General features: G+C 51.4%; 1 protein-coding gene across 1 annotated transcript; it reads right to left on the bottom strand.

Moving 5' to 3' along the window:
* Positions 1–183: 183 nt before the first annotated feature.
* Positions 184–22,097, bottom strand: dnah12 (dynein, axonemal, heavy chain 12). Its single transcript, XM_086142188.1, has 71 exons — positions 22,078–22,097; positions 21,308–21,386; positions 21,186–21,212; positions 20,924–21,113; positions 20,452–20,513; positions 20,205–20,389; positions 19,930–20,125; positions 19,215–19,403; positions 18,983–19,136; positions 18,818–18,909; positions 18,565–18,743; positions 18,348–18,483; positions 18,138–18,263; positions 17,931–18,065; positions 17,637–17,830; positions 17,351–17,561; positions 17,077–17,262; positions 16,585–16,785; positions 16,129–16,323; positions 15,926–16,047; positions 15,718–15,853; positions 15,483–15,629; positions 15,284–15,403; positions 14,999–15,155; positions 14,742–14,914; positions 14,496–14,648; positions 13,920–14,405; positions 13,694–13,813; positions 13,485–13,594; positions 13,215–13,398; positions 12,998–13,138; positions 12,823–12,906; positions 12,170–12,358; positions 11,881–12,000; positions 11,623–11,811; positions 11,397–11,548; positions 11,102–11,240; positions 10,845–11,011; positions 10,447–10,702; positions 10,073–10,369; positions 9,819–9,997; positions 9,465–9,657; positions 9,208–9,369; positions 8,936–9,130; positions 8,164–8,460; positions 7,957–8,037; positions 7,698–7,874; positions 7,483–7,614; positions 7,307–7,396; positions 7,079–7,219; positions 6,749–6,990; positions 6,528–6,675; positions 6,297–6,442; positions 5,786–6,000; positions 5,509–5,701; positions 5,243–5,435; positions 4,990–5,162; positions 4,684–4,824; positions 4,417–4,575; positions 4,046–4,341; positions 3,716–3,969; positions 3,493–3,633; positions 3,279–3,416; positions 2,788–3,021; positions 2,497–2,688; positions 1,990–2,093; positions 1,700–1,904; positions 1,472–1,609; positions 1,298–1,389; positions 1,138–1,205; positions 184–824 (listed from the first exon to the last, which is right to left on the bottom strand). Exons 1-71 carry the CDS (start codon positions 22,095–22,097, stop codon positions 628–630), a joined length of 11,715 nt encoding a protein of 3,904 aa, XP_085998314.1. The 3' UTR covers positions 184–627.
* Positions 22,098–23,770: the final 1,673 nt, after the last annotated feature.

Below are 23,770 nucleotides of genomic sequence, written 5' to 3'. Positions count from 1 at the left end.
CTCAGGGTTCGCAGGCGGCTGGAGCCTATCCCGCCAATCGCTTGGCAAGAGACTGGGTTCACCCTGGACCGGTCACCAGGGGTAATGAACAAAACAAAAGAAAACACATGATCGCAGTTTATTTAAGTCAAAATGTGATTTATCAAGTAAGCAGGATTTATCCACACGTTATTTATACCGCCGTAGTACTGTTTGGTTTCTGCAGTGCAGCAGGAAAACAGCCTAGAACGTTAAATATCCTGGGGCGGATATGAACACATGATGAGCGACAAGGACGAGCAGGTCACAAAAGTTAGAAAATAAAGAGTGAAAAGTAAAACTGCATTTTAGCTGTTTGCCTTTGACATCTGTGCAAAGTCCTTGGTGACCCTAATTGTCTTTTCTGGCAAGGTCATAGTGACCTTGACCCCTGGGAGTTGGACCAACCTGAGGTCACTGGAACCGTCCAGCTCACTGTGCACTGAAGCTACTCCATCTACGCGTCCAACTTCGACCTTTGACCCCGTTGAGCTCCGTACTCGTAAGAACGGCTCAGCCTTTCTGTCGCCACGGTCTAATATCTTCTTCTCTTCTTCTGAGGGTGGACCAGCCTGGCGGCTACCTGCCGCCGCGCTGAGCCGCCCCCGCTCAGTCGTCCAGCTGGCAGAGCAAGGCCACGCCACGCTTGATCCAGTGGGCGGGCGAGTCCTTGCCGGGGAGGAGCGTCATCGCAATGATGAAGTTGGTGGAGTGGCCCGTGGTGGACAGGGTGCCCCTGCGCTCGCTGGTCTTGTAGAGCGGGCAGATGTACATCTTCTGAGGTTGACTTGAACCGTCTTTTTGAGCTGGGGGAGGGAGAACATAGGAGATGCATTTGTTTAAATGTTTGGATATAGTTGCATTACTACTGTACAGAAATAATTGTTTCCCATGAGACACGCCTTGCTCCGTCTGCGCAGTTAAGAAACCTCATACATGATAGTTAGCTTAGCTTGGTTTATCACAAGCTCCATCTGTAGCCGTTGATAACACAAACCCGCAAAGTACCAGTCTTTGTGCTAAGCTAACTAGCAGTAAATGGGTGTAACAGACCCTGCTGGGGTTTTTCATTTTTCTTTCTGATTCAAAGTTGCCTTGTTCTGTTGAAGGGACGCTTACTGGGTGTAATCCAGATGATGGGCATCTGGTCAAACAGGACTTTGGGCTGCTGCTCCCCCAGAGTTCCACTGACGACGAGAGACGAAGGATGAGGTCGATCAATCGTTCATCATCAGATTATTCCACTAGTTTCAAAATAAGATCCGTATTACAGCAGTACCTCTCTCTGTCCCATCGAGCCCCATCGACAAACAGCCCGTTGATGTAAACACCGTCTTCGGGCGAAGTATCAGACTCATCGAAAGGAAGAACCTGGAAGGCAACAAACACATCTTCGGTCAGCGAAGCTGTCGGACGCGAAGGAGGAGAGATTTGCAAAGAAAAGATAGACCACCTCAAAACTGAAGCCCAGCAGGTCGATCGGGATGCGGTATTTCCTGGCGTAGTTCTGCGTTGCCCCGGTGAGGAAGGCCTGCGGGAAGAAGAACCCGGACAGCCAAAAGACGTTGGGCTTGTTGGTTTCGTACCAAACCTGCAGGGGTCGAAGGGGAAACAGGAGATGAGTATCAGCACAGCAACGCTCCTGGTGTCATATCCAGCCAAGAATAATAGCTTGTCTCACCTGCAAGAACTTGAGCCTGGAGAGCAGGTCAGTAACGTAGCTTCCCAGGGGTTTGAGGCTGGGGTAGGAACGCTTTGCCCATTTTTCCGGGACCTTGCCCACACTCAGGCTGCCCGCGATGGCCTCCAACTCGGCGTCCATCACCACCAGACCCTTGATGGCCTTCAGCAGGTTCTGCAGACTCACACGGAGGGTCGCAGACAGCCTGCCAGAGGAGAAGAAGGAGCTGAGCGCAAGAGAAGACAGCTGTTGGTGTGCGTCATTTGCACCGAGCTTGTTCTGCTCCATACGTGTTGTAGCGCTCCATCTCTTGGACGAGCACGGTGTTCATGCTCTCCTCGTAGCGTACCGGGAACTTCAAGAGAGCCGCCTCTGTGTCGAAGCTGGGCGGAAGCTGGAGATGTGAGCAGGCCACAGAGGTAAACTGTCACTCTCTCAGGGCGTCAGCTTGGTTATGCAACCAAGAGCATTGAAAACATGGTGTGCCAAAAGGGTTTGGCTACCCATGGGTACTAGCTGCTAGAATACATGTCCAGAGCTCTGCAGAGCATTAGCTCTTGAGTACCATATTTCTCTTTGACCAAAGTTACTTCCTTTCAAAAAATGCGTATACCCAAACTGCATATACTCATACCACGCCCCTAGTAATCACAGACGAAGACTCCTACATTGGCTATCAAGGGTAGTCTTATGTACAAGTACCTCATTCCCTTTCAGATCACTCATGACAACTGTTCCTCCAGGCAAATGTATCTCTTTCAGCCTTAAACCCAACGGGATGAAGAATGCGAACGCACCTTGGTCAGGATGTCGTTGGCAATGTCATACAGGGTGTTGTCACTCCCGGAGCTGGCCCCTCCCTTGCCGCCACCGCCGCCTTGGGTGAGCAACAGTGAATCGAACAGCAGCTTGGTCTGCTGCAGGTCCTTAGAGATGTCGACGTTTTCGTGCATGCCGAATACCTCCGGATGCTGCCGCAAAGGAAGCGCCTGCGGCAAAGAAAAGGCATGGAGGTCGGCTTCAGAGGGAACCGCTTCCCCGGAGTAGAGAAACACCTGCCGGTGATTATGTTTCTCAATCAGCTTCACCTTGATGAATTCAATGTAGTCATCATAGGTGGACTTTGGAGGGGCGTAGTAGTCGCCACTTGGGGAGAAGGGGAAGCGGTACTTCTCAATAACGTCCTTGTTGTAGAAGTCAGCCAACATGGTCAACAGGAGCCGCCTGTCCCAGTCGTCCGTCACGCGCCCGCCGTAGTTGCACTCACCGGTCAGGTAAGTTATGGTCTCGAAGGGCACCTGGGCGTAGTTGTTCACAAATATCTGCAGGCGGGCAAGAAGACCCAAGCAACATCTTAGCGGAGCAGGTACTCGGAAACACCACCTATCCTTGTTTAAATCAAGGGAGGCAGTTAGGGGGCAGCATCCGGCACTGCTGGGGATCATGTCAATGGATGTTAGCATCTCTACCTAGCTGCATTTGCTACAACTGTAAAGTATTCGGAAAGTGGACGGGCTTAATTGCAGGCTACATTTGGGGTCAAGTGTAGGCGCAAGTATGCCCCTGGTTGAACGAGTACCTGTAGCTGCCTCATGCTTATTCGCAGGTCAGATTCGTTGAAGCCATAGGGAATATTCCAGCCCAGTGGGCCGTACCGCTTCCTCTCCTGAACCAGAGCGTGGAAGAAGCACAAGCCGTACAGGAGCTTCTCCCAGATCTGATGGGGAAATCCGGGAATCAGTCTGATCTCAAATGAACACAGTGTTCGATCAACCCCGGCCCCCTCGACTAACCAGCTCCTTCTTCGGGCAGTTATTGAAGAACTCCGCCTCGGAAATAGGATCCGTCTGGTAAGACTGCAGGACGTTGAGTCGAAGTCCCGTCGGAGGCTCGTTTGTCATTTTCACCCCGTTTTGCAATATCGACACTGGAAACTGAAATCATAGATGGGTGACAGGTCTGCGTCTTTACACAGGAGGGAAGGGGTGGCCTATAATCGAAGGGGGCGCGCTTTACCTCGGGCGAGGGGTAGCTGGTGAGCCAGAGGCGAAAGTCCGTGTGACACGTGGCGGGGGTGAAGTCCTCGCAGGTTTTCTCTAGCGTGGGCATCCAGGAAATAGCCAGGTGACAGTTCTGCAAACACACCCATGTCCCCTCCGCCATAGCCGCCGATATCATTCTGGCTGCGATGGGCCCCTGGCCCTGCCCCAGGGAGATGGACTGGAACTTGGGACCACCCATTTCCTTGTCGTTAGCAAACTTCAGCAAGCCTGAGGAGGGATATAGTTTTTAGCGGCTTCTAGGGATTTGCTAGCAACGTTTCCGACGGTGAACGCCACCACTCACTGGCCATGGGGTCGGCCCCCGGAGACAACACGAACACCAGCGGGACGGTGGAGTTGGAGTCTAGGTAGCTCTTGCTCAAGTCGAACGGCGGGGGCTGCACGAATTTCTTCCCCAGCTGACTGGTTACGTACTGAGTGATCGCCGGCACCATCTTGTCGGGCCTGAGGCAGCGGACGATGATCATCTTCTGCAGTTCGTTAAGCTTGTCGCACCAGGGAGCGGGAAGGGGAACGGTGGACGGCTCTTTGCTGTCGTAAATGGGTTTGAAGTCTCCCGGTGTCTCCATGAAGGCCTCTCTGCGAATGTTTGAATGCCCGACAGAGTAAATTTAAAGAAAACGGAGGTCAGCTTGAGGCGGCGATGCTGCTTACTTTATCCCCTGTAAGCCCTGCAGCTCGCTGGCTCGACAGATCTCATCCCAGCTCTTCTCCTGCAGCCAGCTGGGATCAGGGTTAGCCAGGGTGTTCTGCAAGCCCACTCCGCCCGTCAGCAAGAAGATGAAGTCCGAGTATGTAATATCCCCTTTTGCCCTGAAAGGGGAAAAGGAACGGTAGACTAAATGCCGCAAGATTCTGGCCTACCAAAGGTAGCTGAAACCCGATCCTTTCAACGTTGTTCGGCAAATCAAATCAACTTACAAGAGCAGATTGCAGCAGAGGAGGAAGGAGAAGAGGAGCTTGTCCTTCTCAAACAGGGAGCGGCAGACGTTGCTGTACAGGTTGTAGGTGAAGTGATCGATCAGGTAGCGCAGCCGCCTCTCCAGGATCTTGGACTTGTTACTGAATGGAAGCGTGGATACGAGAGTGCGGGGTTATTTCTCCCATGATGGATTTCATTAGCGTCAATGTGTAGTTGGCCGCCCCTGCAGAAGTTTCAGTCCCTGTCTTCCTATTTAAGTCATGTTTTCCCATTGGGATTGGTCGCCGGTCAAGCGCTTGGCTCACCTGTCTTGGATGGAATTCAGGTAGATGTTGACGAACCAGCTGAGGGAGTACTGGTACATCGGGTCGATGTTAGTAAGGTCGGCGATGCTGAAGAACAGGACGGAGGAGTGTTTGGCGATGGCTCGGTAGCCCTCTCTGGACTCCGCTATCTTGATCTCCGTCTTCTCTGCGATCTGCATCACACGGAGGATCCAGAACTCACACCCTTTTCTCGTTTCTGGCTCACGCGTCCGGTACTTCGCTCGTGGTCTACCTGCTGCTTTTGGGTGATCTCGTTGGACATGATCTTTGCCGAGTCCAGGATCTGAATGGCGCTCTCATCCTCAAGGATATTCCCCTCCGACGACTGCAGCGTCTCCAGGATTTTGTCTTCGATTTCCTTCAGCTGCCTCTTATTTGCGGCCGACTGCAAGATCAGCGCGTTCCTCTCCTCTTCCAGCTCCGGCCTACGCGGCAGATGAAGCAAACGCGAGATGATGATTTCAGAGGAGTACCTTCAACCACTTTTGGGACTTCTACCTCTCCTTGGCGACCACAATCCCCAGCAGCTGGTCCTCCAAGCCCTCCGGGGTGATCATAAAGTTGAGCAAGGACACTTTGGTGGACAGTTCTGGCAGATAATGAGGGTTCCTCAGCTTAGTGGTGATGTAGAAACGGAAATTGGACGAGTACTCAATCACGCTCTCGCCCAACCGGATGCATTCCATGCCACCTGGACAAAACAGACATGCCCGACTTTAGCATCTCCACGGGTTCAGGGATCAAACGTTGACCGAAGCCTCCAATTTTTCAGCACCCTGTTTGAAGGTCTGTTGGAGCAGCAGTGGCTCCAGTGATGGGTCCAGCTCTTCTCCCACGTTCTCCAGCAGTAAGGGCGTCCCAAACTGAATGCAGTTTTCCAAGGTTCTGATGTAGTCGCTATCGGTGAGCTTAATGATGTTCAAGTTGTTGTCTTTCTCTAAATTTTTCACCCACTTGTTGGCCTGACCCTGGGGGTCGATCATCAATGGCCTGAAAGGGCAGACGCAGACAGGAAGTGCAGGGTTTTCAGACCGCTAACGCAAACATCTCAATTCATAGATGTGACATAACAAAATGAAAAGCGTTAAGCAGTTCCTTAAGCAGTTCTCTGTTGAGCCACATCAACAGAGAAACCTAAGCTAAGGCCAAAGATTCATTTTGCGAGCGATAGCTAAGCTAAAGTCAACACCGCTGTGGAAATATGAAGAATCCTGCAACCCGCCTTACAGTCCAGTAACCTTGAAACAAGCGTCGCGGCTTCACCGAGCTCAGCATCGCAGACGTACCATCTGCGCGAATTACTGACGATGACCCCGTTGTCGATGGAGTACGAGTCGCTGGGGAGGCCGGCGATGTTCCAGGCTCTGATCAGAATGGGATCTCCCAGGGTCTTGCTGAGAGAGAAGTCGTCCGATGACGGGATGTTCTTGGACTGGATATCAGGGACGATGAAGCGGCGATTGGTTTCCGGTACATGGCGTGCTTGAATTTCCAATTTGGTGTTTAAGGGCTGTTACCTGGCATAGTTTGGTCCATGACTTGGTACAGTCCTGTCTGAAACCGGCGGTGAAAGCCCCCAGGTAGGCGATGACGCCCGCGGACATGAGAACATCCCCGGTCAGATTGTCGTAGGTGTTCTGCAGGTCATCAGCTGCCTTCAGCCACCTGGGAAGGATTCACCTCAGCCAGTCGAACCTTGGCGTTTTTAATTTGAGAGAAACGCGGTGACGCTCCTCACCTGCTCTTCTCTCCGCCCAGACCCCCGATGAGCTTCTCGGCCCTCTCCAGCTTCCTGGCGCAGAGTTCCACCTGGTCCTCCAGCTGGGCTTTCTCTTCCGTCTTCTCCTTAAAGGTTCTCTGAAGGTCCGCTAACCGGTCCTCCACCTCCTTCAGCTCCGATCTCTTCTGGTCCAACAGGGCCATGGTGGCAGCCAGCGACGCCTCGGCCTCTGCCAGGCTGGCCTTTTTGGGAGCCACAATCTGATGGCGCGGAATTTAAAAGTACACCGTGAGGCAAACGTGCACATATACCGGCGGGTCATCTGAGGAGAAAGTGTCGGACGCGCACCTTCGCCACCCTGTCGTACACCTCCATGGCCTTGATCCACTTGCACAGGCCCTCTGCTGCAGACGAGGCCTTGGCCACCACACTGGGATTAAAATCCGGGTTCGTCATGTAGTCGCTGTGGATTTTTTGCATCACGTGAACCTGAAATCAAGACGGAGGAGAAAAGATGAGTTGTCTTTGAGCTTCAAATTCAATAAGGTTGTCTCTCCGCCTTTGTTTTGCGCCCACCGGAATGTTGTCCTTGTCGTATTCTCTGATGTCTTTCAAAAAGTTCTTATCGCCCAGAAGTTTCTTGCTCGGGCCCCAGTAGTCAAGAACCTGTGGATCACAAAGCAGTTGCTGTTAAAAAAAAAAAAACAGGAAATCTCGTTCGATCGCTGGATTGTTTCTCTCCTCAGACCGACCTTTTGTCCGGTACCGGCAGGATTGGCCACCTTGTCTGGCTTTATGTCCATCATGACGCACACAGCCGCCATGACCAGCTTCACCCCCGACGGCGGGTTTTTCATCGACTTCACAACGGAGATATCGGCCGCCTTGAAACAAAGACGGAACGGACAGGTTCAAGAGATGATCGGCGACAAGGATGTCCGAGAGGGATCTTCCAGATATCTCTCACATTCAAAGTGTCCAAAGCTGAATTGGCCGCCGCCAGGATGGTGGTAGCTTCGTCCAGGTCCTTCTGACAGTCGTTCTTCAGAACCTGAGCCTCGCCGGCTTTAACGGTGGCCGCCTCCTCATCTACTCGCACTATTTTACTTTTGGCCTCCACCTCCACCGACTCCACCTCGATGATCTGAGAGTTGAAACAAGGTACCGTTGCGTTCAGCACACATTCCCGCAAGGCAATTGTTCATTGCCTTACAGAATGTACCAACCTTCATAATGTTGGTGTTTTCTATTTTTGCCTGCTCCAATTTGGGCTGCAAGTCCTCCAGCTCCTGCTTCATCTCGCTAACCTGCAGACGCGACGTCGGAAAGACTCCAAGCTTCATTCATTGAACTGGTCACTTGTCCTGAACTGGTCACTTGTCACAATTTAGAGTCTTCAGTCAATCTTCTGACCGAACCTGGCGAGGACGTACCTGGGACTCGGCGAAGGCGAGTTTGTCCAGACCGTTGGTGTACCTCTGCTTGGCCTTCATGACGGTGTCTCTCTTCTGAGTGAGCAGCAGACGGAACGCCGCGATCAGCTCCAGGTACGACGTGGGTGTGACGTAGTTGTGCCGGCCGAGTTCGTTGAGGAACCTGTGTGAGAGCTGTTGGGCGGAGGTGTGGAACGTCTTGCAGATGGGTATCACCTCCTGCCTCTCGTTTTCGTTCATGTCCACCGTCTCCAAGAGGGACTGGGCCACCCGCTCCAGAGCCTCCTCCGGCCAAGGCTGTCAAGACCGAGGGAAGACGACAGCTCGCGGCCAACAGTGTTGAAGATACAGTCCTTAAACCATCTCAGTGACGAGCCAAAAGACTACCCGCCAGAACTTTTCGTTCCATGGGCTTCGATTCAAGGAACTAAAAGTGTCCTTGGATGAACTTTTGTTGTTTCAGCATTGCCAAACTCTCTCAAAGCCTGGTGACGTCTAACTGCAAGCAACTTGCTACTGAGAAGGCGTCAAAGGCCATGGAGACTTTTGCTGAAGTTCTTGTCTCATTGTTAAATTCAAGGGTATCTTATGGCCAAACTCTTTTGGATTATATTTGATGTAATACATGTTGCGTAACGACCTAAACATTCAACAGGGATTGAAATGTGATTAACTCAAAATCGAGGTTCCTCGTAGTTTGATGGTGTTTTGGGTGCAACTTTACATTTCTCCAAAAGACAGAATACAAAGGGATTTTTGCCCCTTCCGGTACCTGGAACCAGTCAATGGTGCAGCAGTTGATAAGGGATGGAAACTGGCGGAGGCGATTTCGAAAGGCGTCACCGATGGGACTGAAGGCCACAACGATGTGCAGGTTCTGCCTGCAGCGAGCCACGAAGACGGCGAACAGTGCCAGCGGACTCAGCTCCACGCTGCTGTCTTTAGCCTGGGCTACAGGGCGTACTCCCTGAACAGGGGCGAGCCGACTTGGATTAAGAATCCCACAGATGGATATAAGCCTCACACAAATTTAAATAAACGGACCTCCAGGATCTGTTGCTTCTCCTCCACACTGAACAGGTTGGGCACTTCTCCGGTGTTCAAAACGCTGTCCACGTCCTCCAGGAACGCCTCGTCTTTTATCTGCGTGTCGGTGAGCAGGAATACCGTTTTTTGGCCCTTCATTCCTGCATTTTTCAGTAGCATCTGCAGGAAAGCAAGCGAGGAGGGAGGGGACCGTGACCCAACCGAAAACAGAGGCGGGGAGCAAGGCGGTGTCACGATTCTTAGCCGAGACTCACCCTCAGGTCATCTCTCCACTCAGTCAAGCCGTAGCTCTTCGAGATTTCGGGCTGGAAAAGAGTCATGTGCGCCATGGACGTAGCCAAGCGCGTGATGGACTGGCGCCCGCTGCCTCCGACGCCAACCAGCAAGGCGTTCCCTCCGGGCTGCTTTAGCACGCGGCTGATGCGAGACAGGTGCTCCAAGAGGTAGCTGCACGATGTTTACATTCATTTGAAATATTTGAAGCTAGAAGTAGCCCACTGAGTCCGAGGTTATTCGAGTCCAAAGACAACTTTGCTTAGCTTGGCTTTCTATCTTATCAACAGTTGTTTTGAGACTTAATATTTCTCCCGCCGCGCAGATTCTCTTACCGGAAGATGACAAGATTCATGCGACTCTTGTGCATCTGGTTGTACTCCTCCAGGCACGACTCCACCACCTGCGCAAATTCCTCCATCGAGGGCACCTCGGCGTACAGGCGCTCGTCGTCCTCCAGCTCGGGGTCCATGTAGTCCCCGAACATCAGGTTGCACATGTCCTCCTCCACCAACTGACAACACGAAAGGTACCGTCTTTGGACGCGGAGCGAGAAAGTCGGGATGATAAGGCAAAATTGCGCGCTAACCTTCCTGCCTTGTTTCAGGTGATCAAACACTTGGTCAAAGGACTCCTTGAAGTGCTCCTTGACGATGTTGTTCATCAGCTGGTAGAGCCAGGCCCGGTCTTTGTCGTCCACTAGCCGGTCGTAGTAGACCCGGAAGACCTCATGGACGAACAAGCGCACCATGGTGTTCTTGTTATCCAGAGATTCCTTCTTCAGCAGCAGACACCCTAGGATGACGCGGGAGAAGTCCCGAAGGTTGAAGGTGTAGTGTGATTTGGCTGGTGTGGGAAGCAGGTTCTCCATGGCTTTCTTGTAAACCTTTCGTGGAAAACAAAGTGGGAGATGGTCACGACCGACATCGGCATCGGACATGTTCTACCACTCTGAGGACTCACCTCCATCGTAGCGGTCACAATCTGGGTGCCAACAGTGAAACACTGAGGCGGGAATTCGTTATTTTTCAGGTAGAACGACACCACGTTCGAGAAGATGCCGATCATGGTCTCGTCGCTGAAGGCGTTGATGCTGAATATGTTGAAGTGCCGCAGGAAGCGAGACGTCACAGCGTTCCTGCCGCCACCGGGGGGACCCATAGCCGTGATGAGCTGCAGGTCGACCAAGGCGAGGCGAGACGTATCCTTCAGGTCGTACCTGTCGGAACGCAACAGAGGGCGATTCACTCACGGTACTTTCACGGTACACTTTTCTTGTATGTTAGTAGTTTGCTGCGATCAAAGTATACAGGTCAGGACCAAATGTCCGGCGGTGAGCAGCATCGAAGCGGCGTCTATACCAGTTTCCGTGATCTATGTACTGCCGGAGAAGCTCCACAGGGGGCTGCGCCCCGAACGTTTCCAGCGCTGGCATGTTCATGTCATCCACAAATATGATGCACTTCTTCCCCATGGGAGGGCCAAAAATCCCCTTCCTCCTCTTGTCCAGCTTGGACATGATAATATTCTGGAGGATGCAGACAAACATAAGAGAAGACACTGTCGGCATCACATGATTCGACACATGATTCGCCGACTGTCCTGCGCCCGGGCTGACCTGTGTCTGGTTTGCAGTGGTCCGAGCGGAGAAGTTGATGAAAAGGGGCAGAAAGCAATCTTTGTCCACGTTGTTCAGCAGGTGCTCCTTCACGTACACCGACTTCCCGGTACCGGTGGGGCCGACGAGTAGCATGGGCCTGAGCAGAGAGGTGTCAAACAAATTACCCCCAAATAATTCCTTAATATCGTCAGACATTCGTTTGGAGTTACAAGAAGAAGAGCATGAGAAGATCCAAAAATGGTCGGATTCAAACTTGTTTTGAGTGCCGCTTTGACCCATCGCGAGTACTAACACTGCGCTGCTGATGCACAGCTCCATCAGGTAGGTGTAGCGGACGGTGTCTATGGTGGGAACAATGATCTCCTGCACTTTGGTGTTTTTGTCCCCGAGGTTGATGTTCCTGATGGAGTCGTTCCAGGGAATCCATTTGCCTTTTCCGTTGAACTACACGAGAGACAGGAACGTGACTTCGCCGGTCCAAACACCAGAGGTCGCGCCGCACAACAAAACACCATCACCTCGTAGTGATAGTCGTACACCAGGCCCTTCTCGTCTATTGGACACTCCCACTTCCCCACGGAGGCCGGGAGGGGTAAGTCCTGAGACTTCCCGGACAAGGCGGTCCGGACGAACTGGCTGAACTTCTCCCTGCTGTTGGTATCACAGCTGCCACCCACGGACCACACCAGGGAGAAGGCAAAGGATGCCTGCAGGGGGGCGACGTAGCAAAATATTAGCGCAGATCAGGATGCAGTGCAATTGAAAAGTAGTCTTACCATGATCCAGGTGCGGAGGTTCTTGTCCCCGGGGTCCGTCTTCAAGGGTTCACTGAGGAGCATCTCAAAGAGTCGGCACAAGGACACCACCACGTTACAGTTGCTGGTGGCAACCACTTCCTGTGCAACAAAAGAAGACAAATTCTCAATGTATGACTACAAGAGGAACAAGTACCCCTCAGGTGATTCTGAAGTGGAGTCTGACCAGATTGGTTCAAATACTTAGGAATGAAAAGTTCTGCTAATGGCGGGCTCTAATTTGAGTCCACAGTATTTTGGGAGGATTTACTCTGCAGCTCTTGCGTAGCATTTTGATGGCAGGAGGCAGCAGCCAGTGGAAGAGCTCCAGCAGGAGGGCGCTACTGTCGGGTGCTTGGAGAATCTCTGGAAGCTTCTCCATCCAGGAGATGACGATGGGCTCCCAGCCCAGCTCTGACGGGTCCATGTAGATCATTCCACAACGACTGACGGTGGCCGGCTGCGGGGCGACAAAACACACCTCCGCAGTCAGATTACCTGCATCCAGAGCCGGATCCAAAGGAAGGAACTCACCCCGACTCCTCCTCCAACGGCAGGTACAAGTACTTGAATTACAATGTCAAAATGTTTCTCATCATATAGAAAGTGAGATGTGACCAGCGACGCCTTGCTGGGATTTAAGTTATGTTAGCGGTTTATGATGCTAATTTTCAGGCTAGGCTACGTTGTCTGTGAACATCTGTTTAAGCCTCTTCCTGTAAATTTATAAGAGAGGATATGACTAACGCAGTCAGGGTCTGGCCCTTGTCTTATTTACTTGGCTCTTCAGACCAGAGGGTCCGCTGGTCGTTCCCCCCTTCATGTAAGGACCTCGAATCCCTCAACAACAATACGATGTGTACTTCATTTCAGTCATCCAATCATCAGCTTTTCAATCAATAACTCCCGACCTTGAACACTTACGGAGGCCTGCGATAAATCCATTGCCTCAAAAATGAGACTCATCTGGGGGGACATCTGAATGATCTCGCCACTCATGAGACACAGCTATGAAGATACAAACAGGACACAGCCTCTCTCAGGATACCGGCGGAAGTCGTTTGTCTTACAAAACTCTGGAGTACGGGCTACGAGGTACCTTCTTGTTGTCATCCAGTACCGTGTTCATGCTTTCAATCCACAACGTGTCGATGGGACCGTCAAACACCACCCACTTACGGTCAGGGGTGTCAGCCGACGCAAACTCTCGAAAGGTGTTGGCCACGATCCCGTCCGTCCACTGGCGACATTCAAAACAGACCATCTTAAGTCTACTTTTCTGGAATTCACGGCGGAATAGTTGCATCGCATCTTACCTCATGGGAAACCAGATCAAACTGTCCAAAGAGTTGCCCCATGGTGATGGATTTTGGATTCAGTGTTCTGTAGATGATCTTCTCCTCCTCACCGAACCCCCTCTCATTCAAAGCCGTAAGTGTGTCGGCGAGAACGTGGAGCACTTTGGTCTTCCCCGCGAAGGGTTCCCCCACCAACATGAACCTGAATCACCAGGGGTAGTTTGGTATTGTTGTGCACATGCGTCATGATCCAGCTAGTTGAGTACAGAAGTTCTTAAAGTAACTTACCCGTGCCTGACAATCATCATCTCATAGGTCTGGATCATCTTCTGTAGGAAGACCTCTGTCGACTGCACGTTGTGATGTTTGCAATACTCTGAGGCCACTTCCAGGAACACCTAGGCAACGGAGCAGATTTCAGCACGGTGCTGTACCTTAGAGCGAGTTCCCTGAACTCCCTGCACAGTACCGTGCTGAAATTTTGGGATGTGTCCGACCTGATAGTCAGCCACGGGGAGGGAGATACCGGGGAACAAATCGCTGGTGATTCCGTCAAAAAGCGGGATGTCATGCGGGAGAAACTTGGGCTCGTTGACGTCTTTTATGGACCTCAGTAGCTAGACGTCAACAAGAAATTTGGGGAAAAAAATGAAAGCTTCCAATCGCAACGTCCGATTATATCTCTCTGTGTCGAGAAGCGGCCACCTTGTGAGTTTAACTTACCAGTATGTCCTCGTTCTCATCGGGAAACTTGAGCTTGAGGTTCCCCGCGGCCACCAGCACAGCCTTGACAGCCCTCATGCCGTAATCATAGTGGAACTGGGAGGAGAGCTGCTCCGAACACAGGCGGTACGTCATTACGATCTTCACCGACAGAGGCTTGGCGTTGAGGAATCCGTAGGAGTACAGCGAGATCTCCGCAATGAGGGCGTAGTTTGGAACCATCATGGCTACGGGCCGGAACAACACCTTCAGGTTGTCGGGGAGCTCCGAGCGTCCGGCGTAGCCCGGGTTCATTGTGATGGACACAAAACAGTTGGGGTTGAGCTTGAGCATGGTCCCCTCGAAGTCGAAGTACTCCAGGTCGAGCTCGATGGCCTTCTGGATGCACAGTATCTGCTGGGCTACCACCGACAGCACCTCCAGCTCGATACGGTTGAACTCATCAAAGCAGGCCCAGGCGCCGGATGAGGCCAGCCCCTTGAAAAACTAAAATGTCGCACCAAAACGGTTTTGAGATTTCACGAGAGGGTTGAATGTAAAGTTTACGTTAAAATTGCTTTTCCGCGATGGTGTTACTTTGCCCATGGCGAGGTAGTCCAGCCCGTCCGAGCAGTTGAAGACCACGCACTGCACAGCCAGGGCTTTGGCCAAATCCTTGGTGGTTTCGGTCTTTCCCGTACCAGCCGGTCCCTCTGGGGCACCACCCAAATTCAGGTAGAAAGCCCCGATCTGTAACACAGGGTTGGGATTCTATCTCAGAACGTCCGATCCACATCGCAGGCTCTTGAGATTTGCCCGCCCGTTTTTGTATTTTTTTTTTACCAGGGTTCTGTAGCATCTGTCGGTCAGTGGCGTGATGACCAAACGCGGCGAGTTCCCCAGGTACTCGTAGGCGTACATGACATCAGAGTTGATCATGCAGACGTGAACGTCGTCGTTGCTCCAGTAGTACCGAAGCTGCGCCAGCCACTGGAAGTCCGTTTCGTTGGATACGCCTGTTAGAAGTGGAAGTGTATCTCTTCATTTCACCGACTTACCTTCGGCGACTTGTTTGTTTTAGACCGTTAGGTGTTTCCAACCTTTCTCAATGAGCTCCATGACCACGTCCCTGGCGTGCACATCGATCGTTACCAGGGCACCTAAAGTGGTCCGTGTCTGTTTGGGCAGATTTCCTCTGACGAGTTCCACAATGTCGTTCAGCTGGTTCTGGAGCGTCTGATAGTAGTTCTTCAAACCCTGCAGGGGTCATCGCTAAGGTGATAAGCTTGACAGGAAGTATGTCGTTTCCTTAAAATATTGTCAATTTTTGTTGAATACTGGACAATAATGTCAAGCGGTGAAATCACGAGAACACAAAAACTCACGTCGGGTCCTGATCTGATGGCTTCATGCACCTCCAGGGTCCAGAACATCTGGGAGGTGCAGAGGACCACCTGACCCGGCCACTCCCTGACCCACTGGCTCCTCGGGCTCTCGGCGTAGGCCTGTAAACACAAACCCCAGCTCTCACCTGCCGCCCAAATAGTCTATGGATCATCCAGACACCGCAGGTGTTGGCCTCACCATCCTGGAGCGGTCCACGACATCTCGGATACTGCGAAGCATCAGCGTCTCCACCTGCAGCAGCCACTTCTCCACAGCTCCCTTGGCCTCGGAGGTGGAGATGAGCTGGATGAGCTGAACGCGCTCCCCCTCGCTGCTGTACATGGCCTGAGCCCCAAGAAGCAGCGGATCAGCGATGAGATCTTACCACCTCGCCTTCTTCTGAGTCTTTGACAGCTGGCCGGGAGTGTCCTACCTGGATGTCAAGGTTGGGAAGGAAATCCAACTTGGAAATTCCCTCAAAGCACTTCTTCAGGTGGGGTTGCACTTGCAGCGGATCTTTGGTCTCAGACAGAATCTCCAGCATCTCATCGTTGGACAAAAAGAAGAACCTGGCGACAACGTTGATATCTGTGATAATGTTGACAGACGCAGATGGCCGGGGGATTAGCAGTTTCATTTACCTCGGAAAATAGAGCCGCTTCTTCTCCAGGTAGGCATTCAGTCCTTTCATGATAGTGTCCAAGAGGATGTTGGACTCCTGCAGCTTCTCCAGCAGACCAGGCAGAGAGGTGGCTGGAAGGACCTAGAGGTGCAACATCCACTTTGGATCCACAAAAACACTTTCAACAATCGGCCAGGGGCCACGACACGTGCTCCAAACTACCTTGGGGTCCTTGACGCACTGCCTCATGATCTCCCTGAAGTGTTTGTCCACAATCTGGAAGAGCCGGCCCTCCTCAGGAATCTGCTGCATGATGTCCTGGGAGGAGAAGATGGGCTCCAGGTAGAGCCACTGAGCCTGCACCTTCAGCCACTCGTCGGTGGTTTCCTGGATGAGGAGCAGGCGCTCCTCCCATTGCTGGACGACCGGACAGATGGATAAATCCTTTGGTCCGACCAAACTCTCTCGCAAATCATGACTGTTCGTTTTGAAACGTCCACAATCTGTCGGGTGACCTCTGCAAGTGCTTCGGTATCGTTCAACTCCAAATTTTGAGGAGTACTATCACTGGATCTGTGCTCTAATTTGTGACGCTAACTTCCTGTGTTTTTTCGCCCAATGACGTTGGCATACGCCGCCCAGAAGTCTGCAGCACAAAGGAACTAACTTGAAACTGACCTTGATCTCCTTCTCAAGGGGTTTGATGAAGGGCGAGCCCCTCATCGTCTGGGTCTTCACGATCTGATCGTCCAGCATTATCTGGATCTCATCCAGGGACATCAGGATGGACACTCCCGTCTCCCTGTACGCTTGGACGTGGAAAGACACCTCGTCCCAGGCGTCAACCATGTTCTGCATGGCCTTCTGCAAGGAGAACTCCTGGAGGGACACATAGCAGGCACAGGTATTCAGCTATTTCTTCGTTATCTATACCGCTTATCCTTCACTCAGGGTCGCAAGGGGTCTGGATTCTATCACAGCTATCATCGGGTGACTTCATCCTGGATCCATCACGAGGCCACATGTAGAGGCAGACAACTGTTCACGCTCTCATTCCCACATCTGGGCAATTCAGGGTCTCCAATGAACACCACGCATGTTTTTGGGCCGTCCGAGGAAACCTTGAACGAGGGACCAAACCTTGTACACTAAAAGATCTCAGCCACTCACTTTATTGGCAGCGACGCTGATGGACTCGAACTCCTCCAGGTAGGGCACCAGGTTCTGCCTGAGAACCTTGCGCAGCGTGGTGCCCGAGTCGGGCGTGAGGTCGTACCCCACGATCTCCGACATCTGCCCCCAGTGGTGAGCTCGGATGCCGGGGTTGCACAAGACGGACACCAGGGGGATGTTGTCCTGTAGACCCAGACGCACACCAGGGCATGACTTACCGGCAGGGAGCGTGGAGAGCTTTCACCTACGGTGGAAAAAAGGCTGGGAGTACCTTGAACTCTTTGACCTGCTCTATCACTGTGGAGCACAGTTGCACCGTGGGGCTCCCCAGCTTGCTCGGTTCTTCGCCCGGTTTGGGCCTGGCCTCGGCCTTGTGCTTCTGGTTGAAGGACTTGAACATCTTGTAGATCTCCCGGTAGAACTCGTCCACTTTCACCTCCATGCTCTCGCTGTCCAGGTCCTGGAAGGAGCCGTCCATCCACCTGCGCACAGCAAGAACGGACCGTTAGATGCTGTGTTTGAACGGCGGTAACAAGAAAACGGGGTCGGAACCGGACCTCCTCTCCGTGCGCTGCCAGGAGGACACCAGTCCGAACAGCCTCTGGTACGGCTCGATGTTTTCTCTGATGGCGTCGGCTTCGGGGTAGCTCGTCTTGTCCACCTCAAAGAAGGCCTCCTCGTTGTTAATGTCCACGATCGCCTCCTCCACCTCCTGGAGGAGCTTCTGGACCGTGCGGACATCCCCCACGTACTAACAGAAGAGCAGTTACGCCGCATCATTTCAGCTGTGAGCTTCAAGGTTTTAAAGGATTTCTCCAAGTGGTTCACCTGTTTTTCAAAGGAACTCATACCTGCTGCATCATGTCGAGCTCAGAGCAGTGTCGGAACTCCTCGCTCCTGCGTCCCAGCTTCTCCAGCTGCACCATCAGCTTCTCCCTCTTAGCGGGCAGCTCCTTTAGCCCCTTCTGCTTGGCGTTCTCCATAATCTGGGGAAAAAAAATTACATTCACCTCAAGTCCACGGCAACACTGAGGTGAGAAACCTGCTTGGGGCGTTACCTCGTCACTTAGCACGAACACGTGGAGGATCTTCTGGGACCAGAGGATGACCGTAGAGTTGAGCTCCAGGTCCTCTGGCTGAAAGATGTGGACGTCCAGCAGGTAGGTGAGCCTGCGGAGGGCCTCCTGTGCGCGGCGGCAAAAGTAGCATTGAGTTAAAATGGAACGAACCGACTCGCAGGTTGGAGACTCAAAAGGGAAAAGGCTCACCATGATTTTTTCGTAAAGCTCGGCGATCGTCTTGGTCTTGGTCAACTCTATGTACTTCAGCATGTTGGCCATCTCCTCCGTGCTCTCCGGAGTATTCAGGGCCCTCTCGCGGATGTTCTCGTACTCGGCGCAGATCCTATCGGCGCGCACCAAGAGCAACGCTTTAACGGCGAGCCGTTCGTGGCAGTGGACAGGTCTTGTTAAAAGTGGAACTCACTGCATGTTCTCCTCGCGGTGGTTGGTCACCATCCTTCTCAGCAACAAAGCGGCGTACTGCCTGGCTTTGTTCGCCAGACCCTGCTTCAGCTCCTCGCAGTCCAGGTGGACCATGGTGAAGAGGGCCTTTCCCGGGAGGTCCCTAATCTTCTTGGACAGCAAATGGAACTCCTCCACGTGCTTTTAAACAAAAGAAACACGGGGCTGATTGGTCAGCGGTCAACCCAAGGAAGGCGTGAGGCCCGCTCTCTTACCTCAGTGTACTCGTCGAACGTATGCTCCTCCGCCATGAAGTCTTCCACCTGCGCCAGAGCGGCGCCGTTGACCAGCCAATCATAGTTCTCAACTGTAAGATACACAAAAGAAGTCAGCGACAAGGCAGATTTGACCGCACAGGAGGGGTCCCCTGGGGTCATCACCGTAGCTCCTGAAATGTTGGTTGGGTTCCTCCAGGTAGCCCCGCACGGCGTCCTTGAGAGTGACCCGGGCCCAGGCCAAGTTGTGATCCGGGACTTCTGCGTGAACAAACTCGGATATGTCTGGCGTCAGCCACGAGCGTACCGTCTGGACGCCCTGCGGATCAGTAACGCTGGTATCAGTCCGTCCCTGCCGACTTCACGTCCGTCAAATGTCAACCTTCGCCCCGCCCACCTGCAGCGTGTTTGTGAGGATGGTGAGAATGTCGAGGACGGCTTCCTCCAGATCGCTCAGGGAGGGGTAGATTTCCATCTTTTCGTCATCAAAAGTCAGCGCCATTTTAAAGAGCGGCATGCGCAGCTGGCTGCTGGTCTGGAAGAGGTTGACAAACTCCTCCACGCTGCTCTGGAGCAGGGACTTCAGCTGGGAGGAGGACAAGGACAAGTACCTCTAAGGCAGAGTGTGATGGGGAGGAGGCGAACAGACCTCTCTTTCTGCATTTCCTTCACCTGAACAAGGAAAGTTCATTTGGTCTTCCATATACAAAGGCATATAGTGCTTTCACCCATTCTCACCACGATGGCAGCTCTGCATTCAAGGTGCTAACGCTAGAAGCTACCTCAGCACACCGACAGCAGGAGCTGGGAATCGAACCATCAACCTTCTGATCGGAGGGTTGGCCCGCTCTACCAACTGAGCCACGGCAATGTTGGGCGATGCTAAGGAAATACGGTACCATTCCAAGTGAAAACCAACAGCCCTGCGATCGATCGGCGACCGACTGTCGCCCAATGATTGCGCAGAGCGACCATGAGTGTAGCATTAGCCACATATTATGAATGCTAACAGCAACTTCAGGGGCTAAACAATGAACCGCTACTACAGATGCTCTCATGCTGCTAGCATCACGGGACGAGGTTAGCGTCCTGTTTGACGAGCACAGCCTCACCTGATTGGACATGAGGGTGGATGCGCAGTTGTAGAAAGACTCCAGTTTCTCCTTCCTGACGCCGTCCAGCGCTTCCTTCCTCGTCAGCAGGTGGATCACCCGGGGAAACCAGGTGTTCATGATCCGCTCTTCCGTCCGCTTACATTCCCCGGCTAATTTGTCGTGCAGGGTCTTGCAGTCGATGGGTCCCGCCGCCCTGCGCCGAAGGGACGCCGGGAATCATCTCAGGAGGCGGCTCCCCTGGATGGAACGCCCGGCGGCGTGAACATGCTTACCTGTATCCCGACGTGTCCAGAAGCTTCAGCGGAGAGAAGGTCGTGTAGCCAAATTCAAGGATGTTCTGCATCACCGGACGGAGGATGTGTAGATTCGTCCTGATCATCTTGCGGCTCCTCGCGAAGCGGTCGCGCCACGACAGGGCACAATCCAGGAACCTGCCATGGGAAACGGGAAGGTAAGTGTTCCTCATTCACATCCAACTCTCGGCCATCGGGAGGAAACTGTGGGTACCGAATACCTAATTTGGCCGGTCGTTTCTTGTGAATCACGTTGCGCGGTTTGTGGATTCCTCAGAATCGAGTCCACTGGGAGGGGGGAGGATGCCAGGGAAAGATGGGACAAGGTAAGACGTGATCCAAGAGTTTGTTTTTTTTTTTTTATTCAAAACAGCACAGGCGCAATTTGAACTCGTGGTTTCGAGGCGCAGAATAAACGAAACCCCTCGACATTTTCAATTTGTCGTTATCGGATATTTCACGCATTCCAGATCTATGCCGCTTCTCCTGCATTCAGGGTCGCGGACCTGCTGGAGTCGGTCAGACGAATGCCGGAGTTCACCAGGGACCTTCTTACAGTGAGACGGAAGTCATCTGAGATTTTTACTTCTCATTTTCCTTCGTTTAAGTGAACTTTTCATTTCATCCGGCTCGTTTTGGTGCCTGGAACCAGTGCAAACTGCGCCTGCGCCGGTGTTGACGCTGCCAGCCGGCGGTACCTGTGTGCTTGACAATCACCGTGTGGAAGTTGTCGCTGACCTCCACGCAGAGATCTCGGAGAACCTCGTTTTTCTCGGGGTCTCCTCTGAGGTGCGGCGGGATCCTGGCCATGATGGAGTCCAGCCACTGCTGCTGGATGGGCGGGAAGGGCCCGTTTTCCACGCACTGCTTCAGCGCCGAGTAGTTCAACTGAAAACAAAGCGGCGGTAACGTGAGGAAAAGGCCTCCCTTTGCACGGAGCGGGGCCGACGTGCTACTCACCATTCGCTTCCGCTGCTCGCTCACCATCTGGAAAGCAAGCATGGAAACACAGGGGCGTTAAGATGCCGCGTCACCGCTGCAGGTCGACTCAAAACAAAAACGTGCACAGATGGAGGTCGTACCGTGGATGGAAACTCAGGCTCCGGCAACAGGCTGGTGACGGCGCTCATCCTCTCGTAAGCCCTCTTCGCTCGAGACACCCTGGAAGAATTCAGCATAAAAAGGTTTCATTTCATTATGATAAATGTTTTCTAAAACGGACCGGGTGTCTCAGCTCCGGCTATTAAAAATCTCCTTTGTCATTTTTCTTATTATTCCCACTGTTATTTCAACCATCCGTTTTAACGGTAACTTCCATGATCGTCGCTCATTGACATCTTGCTAATGCTCAAACACTTGTTCTGTGTGTGTTTGTGTGTGTGTGAGTGTGTTCAAGGGCATATTAGGGATGCAAAGATATGGTTACTCGACTCTGAATTTTAAGTACAATGACAGTAGAATGACAGGAATAAATAGAAATGTATGATGTTTAAAAGCCAGATTGGATGGATGGATGGATGGATGGATGGATGGATGGAAGGAATAACTGTATTTATCCCGAAGGAAATCGTTGTGTCGGAGTTTCAAGCAAAACAATAACAATAATAAAACATGGGAGGAAATTGTACAAACAGTAAAAAAAGGGGGGAGAATAAGAAATACATCAATAGCCTGATGGTTTATATGTTTTTAATTTAAATGTTTGAGAAGCTGCACTGATCTCCTCTTTCTACCTGAATGTTTTCCCAAACGTTTAATAGTTTCACGATCATTTTCTTTGACTAATCGACTACAAGCCGATATTTGGCATTTTGAAACTGAAGCCAAACCCAACTGCGCCTGCGCGACAGACCGGAAGTCCCGGGGGCCCATTTCCGGGCCCCGCCTCGGTACCTACAGGATGCTGGTGTGTTGCTGCCGCTTCACCCTGCCCATTCTGTACGTCAGCAGCTTCCGGAGAACAGCGTCGTCCTCCGCCCATCCTCCGGCGACCGGAGCCGGAGCCGGGCCCGGGCTGTCCGGCATCACTTTCTCCATGGAGGATTCTCTTTTTTTAAAAAAACAAAAAGATAAACCAAGTCAAGATTTTACCACACAGCCGGTGTTCGTTTAACAAGTGCGAAGAATTCAACAGCCGTATCCCTCTGCGTTAGCAAGGTGATAATCGATGATGACTAGCTGCGTTCCCGTTTCGACACTTTTTGTTTTGACGGAGGCGGTACGGTAAGTTAACACACACACACACACACACACACACACACATATAGATATATACACGCACACACGCCATATTCCGATGTGTGTTTTAACTCATAAATGTAAATAAAAAGCTAATACAGACATGCTAGGTCATGAAGGTGCATTGAATGTAATTACCTCGGTTCCGTCACCTGTTCTTTCAACCTTGTTTTTGTTTTTACCAACCAAATACTCGTGTATTTACTTAAATATCTATATATATATGAAATTAAAACTAGGATAATCAATAAACAGGCTCTCCTCAGGTATTAATAACTCACCTGTGGGTCAGCGCTGTATCCGGTGCCCCCCGGCTAATGTTAGCATCACAATTTAATCTCAAACGCCGAGTTTTTTTCTTTCGGGATGCAGAAGTCGAGTAAAGTTTAGAGCGTCGTTTCCATGGGAACGGTGACGTCACAGGCCAAGAGGCGGAACGGTACGATTTTTTTTTTTATTATTAATGTATTTATTCTAAAGCAATTCTTCCATTTTTGTTTATTATATTGTCTGTTTTCATTTCGTATGATTTTTCTTAAATCAACAGCAATGGCTCCGCTAATTGAATCAATTTTAATGCTACATGCTAAAATATATGTCATATCTTTTTTGCACAAATGGGTGTTTTTTATTTTTAACAAATCTTAAATCCGCTGATATTTGGCATGAAATACCTCAATTTGCTTATTTTGATGATATAGGGGTTTCACCTTGTGGTGTCCGCAGTTTGTAATTCACACGTCAGACCACTAGAGGGCAGGTTTGTCCTCAGACAGACAATTCATTCTCATTACTAACAAAACAATGTCATCCATCCACCCATCGATGAACAGTTTGTAATAATTGGGGGATGAGCAAAATCAGAATAATCATTTTTATCCCGTCTATAGGAGAAATGACACAAATATATAAAAAAAGTCAAATAAAAGAATGTTATTCCGATTCTGTACTCTCCATAGTTTTGACTTGAAGTCTCATTCCGTGAATCAGATGAAAGATGTGGTTTTACATATTTTTATCATTTGACCCCTTGTGTGTTTTTTGAGGTTTCACTGGCATTTCTATAACTCGCGACAGAAGGATAAAGATGGATCTTGTCTTGAGTAGACTGTCAATAGCTACTCTCCCAGTTTATCTCTTACTTTTACCTGTGTCGTTTCAGCTCCTTAAAATTACATCCTTTTGTTTTTACCTTCAGATTGGGTCGAAATGAATTTCATTTCAACGTACGCTATCGTTCAGAAAGTCGATCGACATAGCATACGTTTGTCAGAAAAGCTGAGAGAGTGCAGAAAAAAGAGAATTTA

Source organism: Fistularia commersonii, chromosome 35 (genome assembly GCF_037954325.1).
Source record: "Fistularia commersonii isolate RoL2024-O1a breed Wild chromosome 35, RoL_Fcom_v1.0, whole genome shotgun sequence".
Taxonomy (NCBI): domain Eukaryota; kingdom Metazoa; phylum Chordata; class Actinopteri; order Syngnathiformes; family Fistulariidae; genus Fistularia; species Fistularia commersonii.
Note: the sequence above shows the minus strand (reverse complement) of the source record. Positions and strands in the feature narration are given on the sequence as shown.

What these genes read in the sequence shown, in the direction of transcription:
- dnah12 (XM_086142188.1), bottom strand. Translation starts at nt 22,097, where the DNA reads ATGGGCCCCCGGGACTTCCG. An exon ending in TACATAGATCACGGAAACTG is followed by an intron (nt 10,703 to 10,844) that starts GTATAGACGCCG and finishes GCGTTCCGACAG; the next exon opens with GTACGACCTGAAGGATACGT. An exon ending in GGGGGCCGACCCCATGGCCA is followed by an intron (nt 3,970 to 4,045) that starts GTGAGTGGTGGC and finishes ATCCCTCCTCAG; the next exon opens with GCTTGCTGAAGTTTGCTAAC.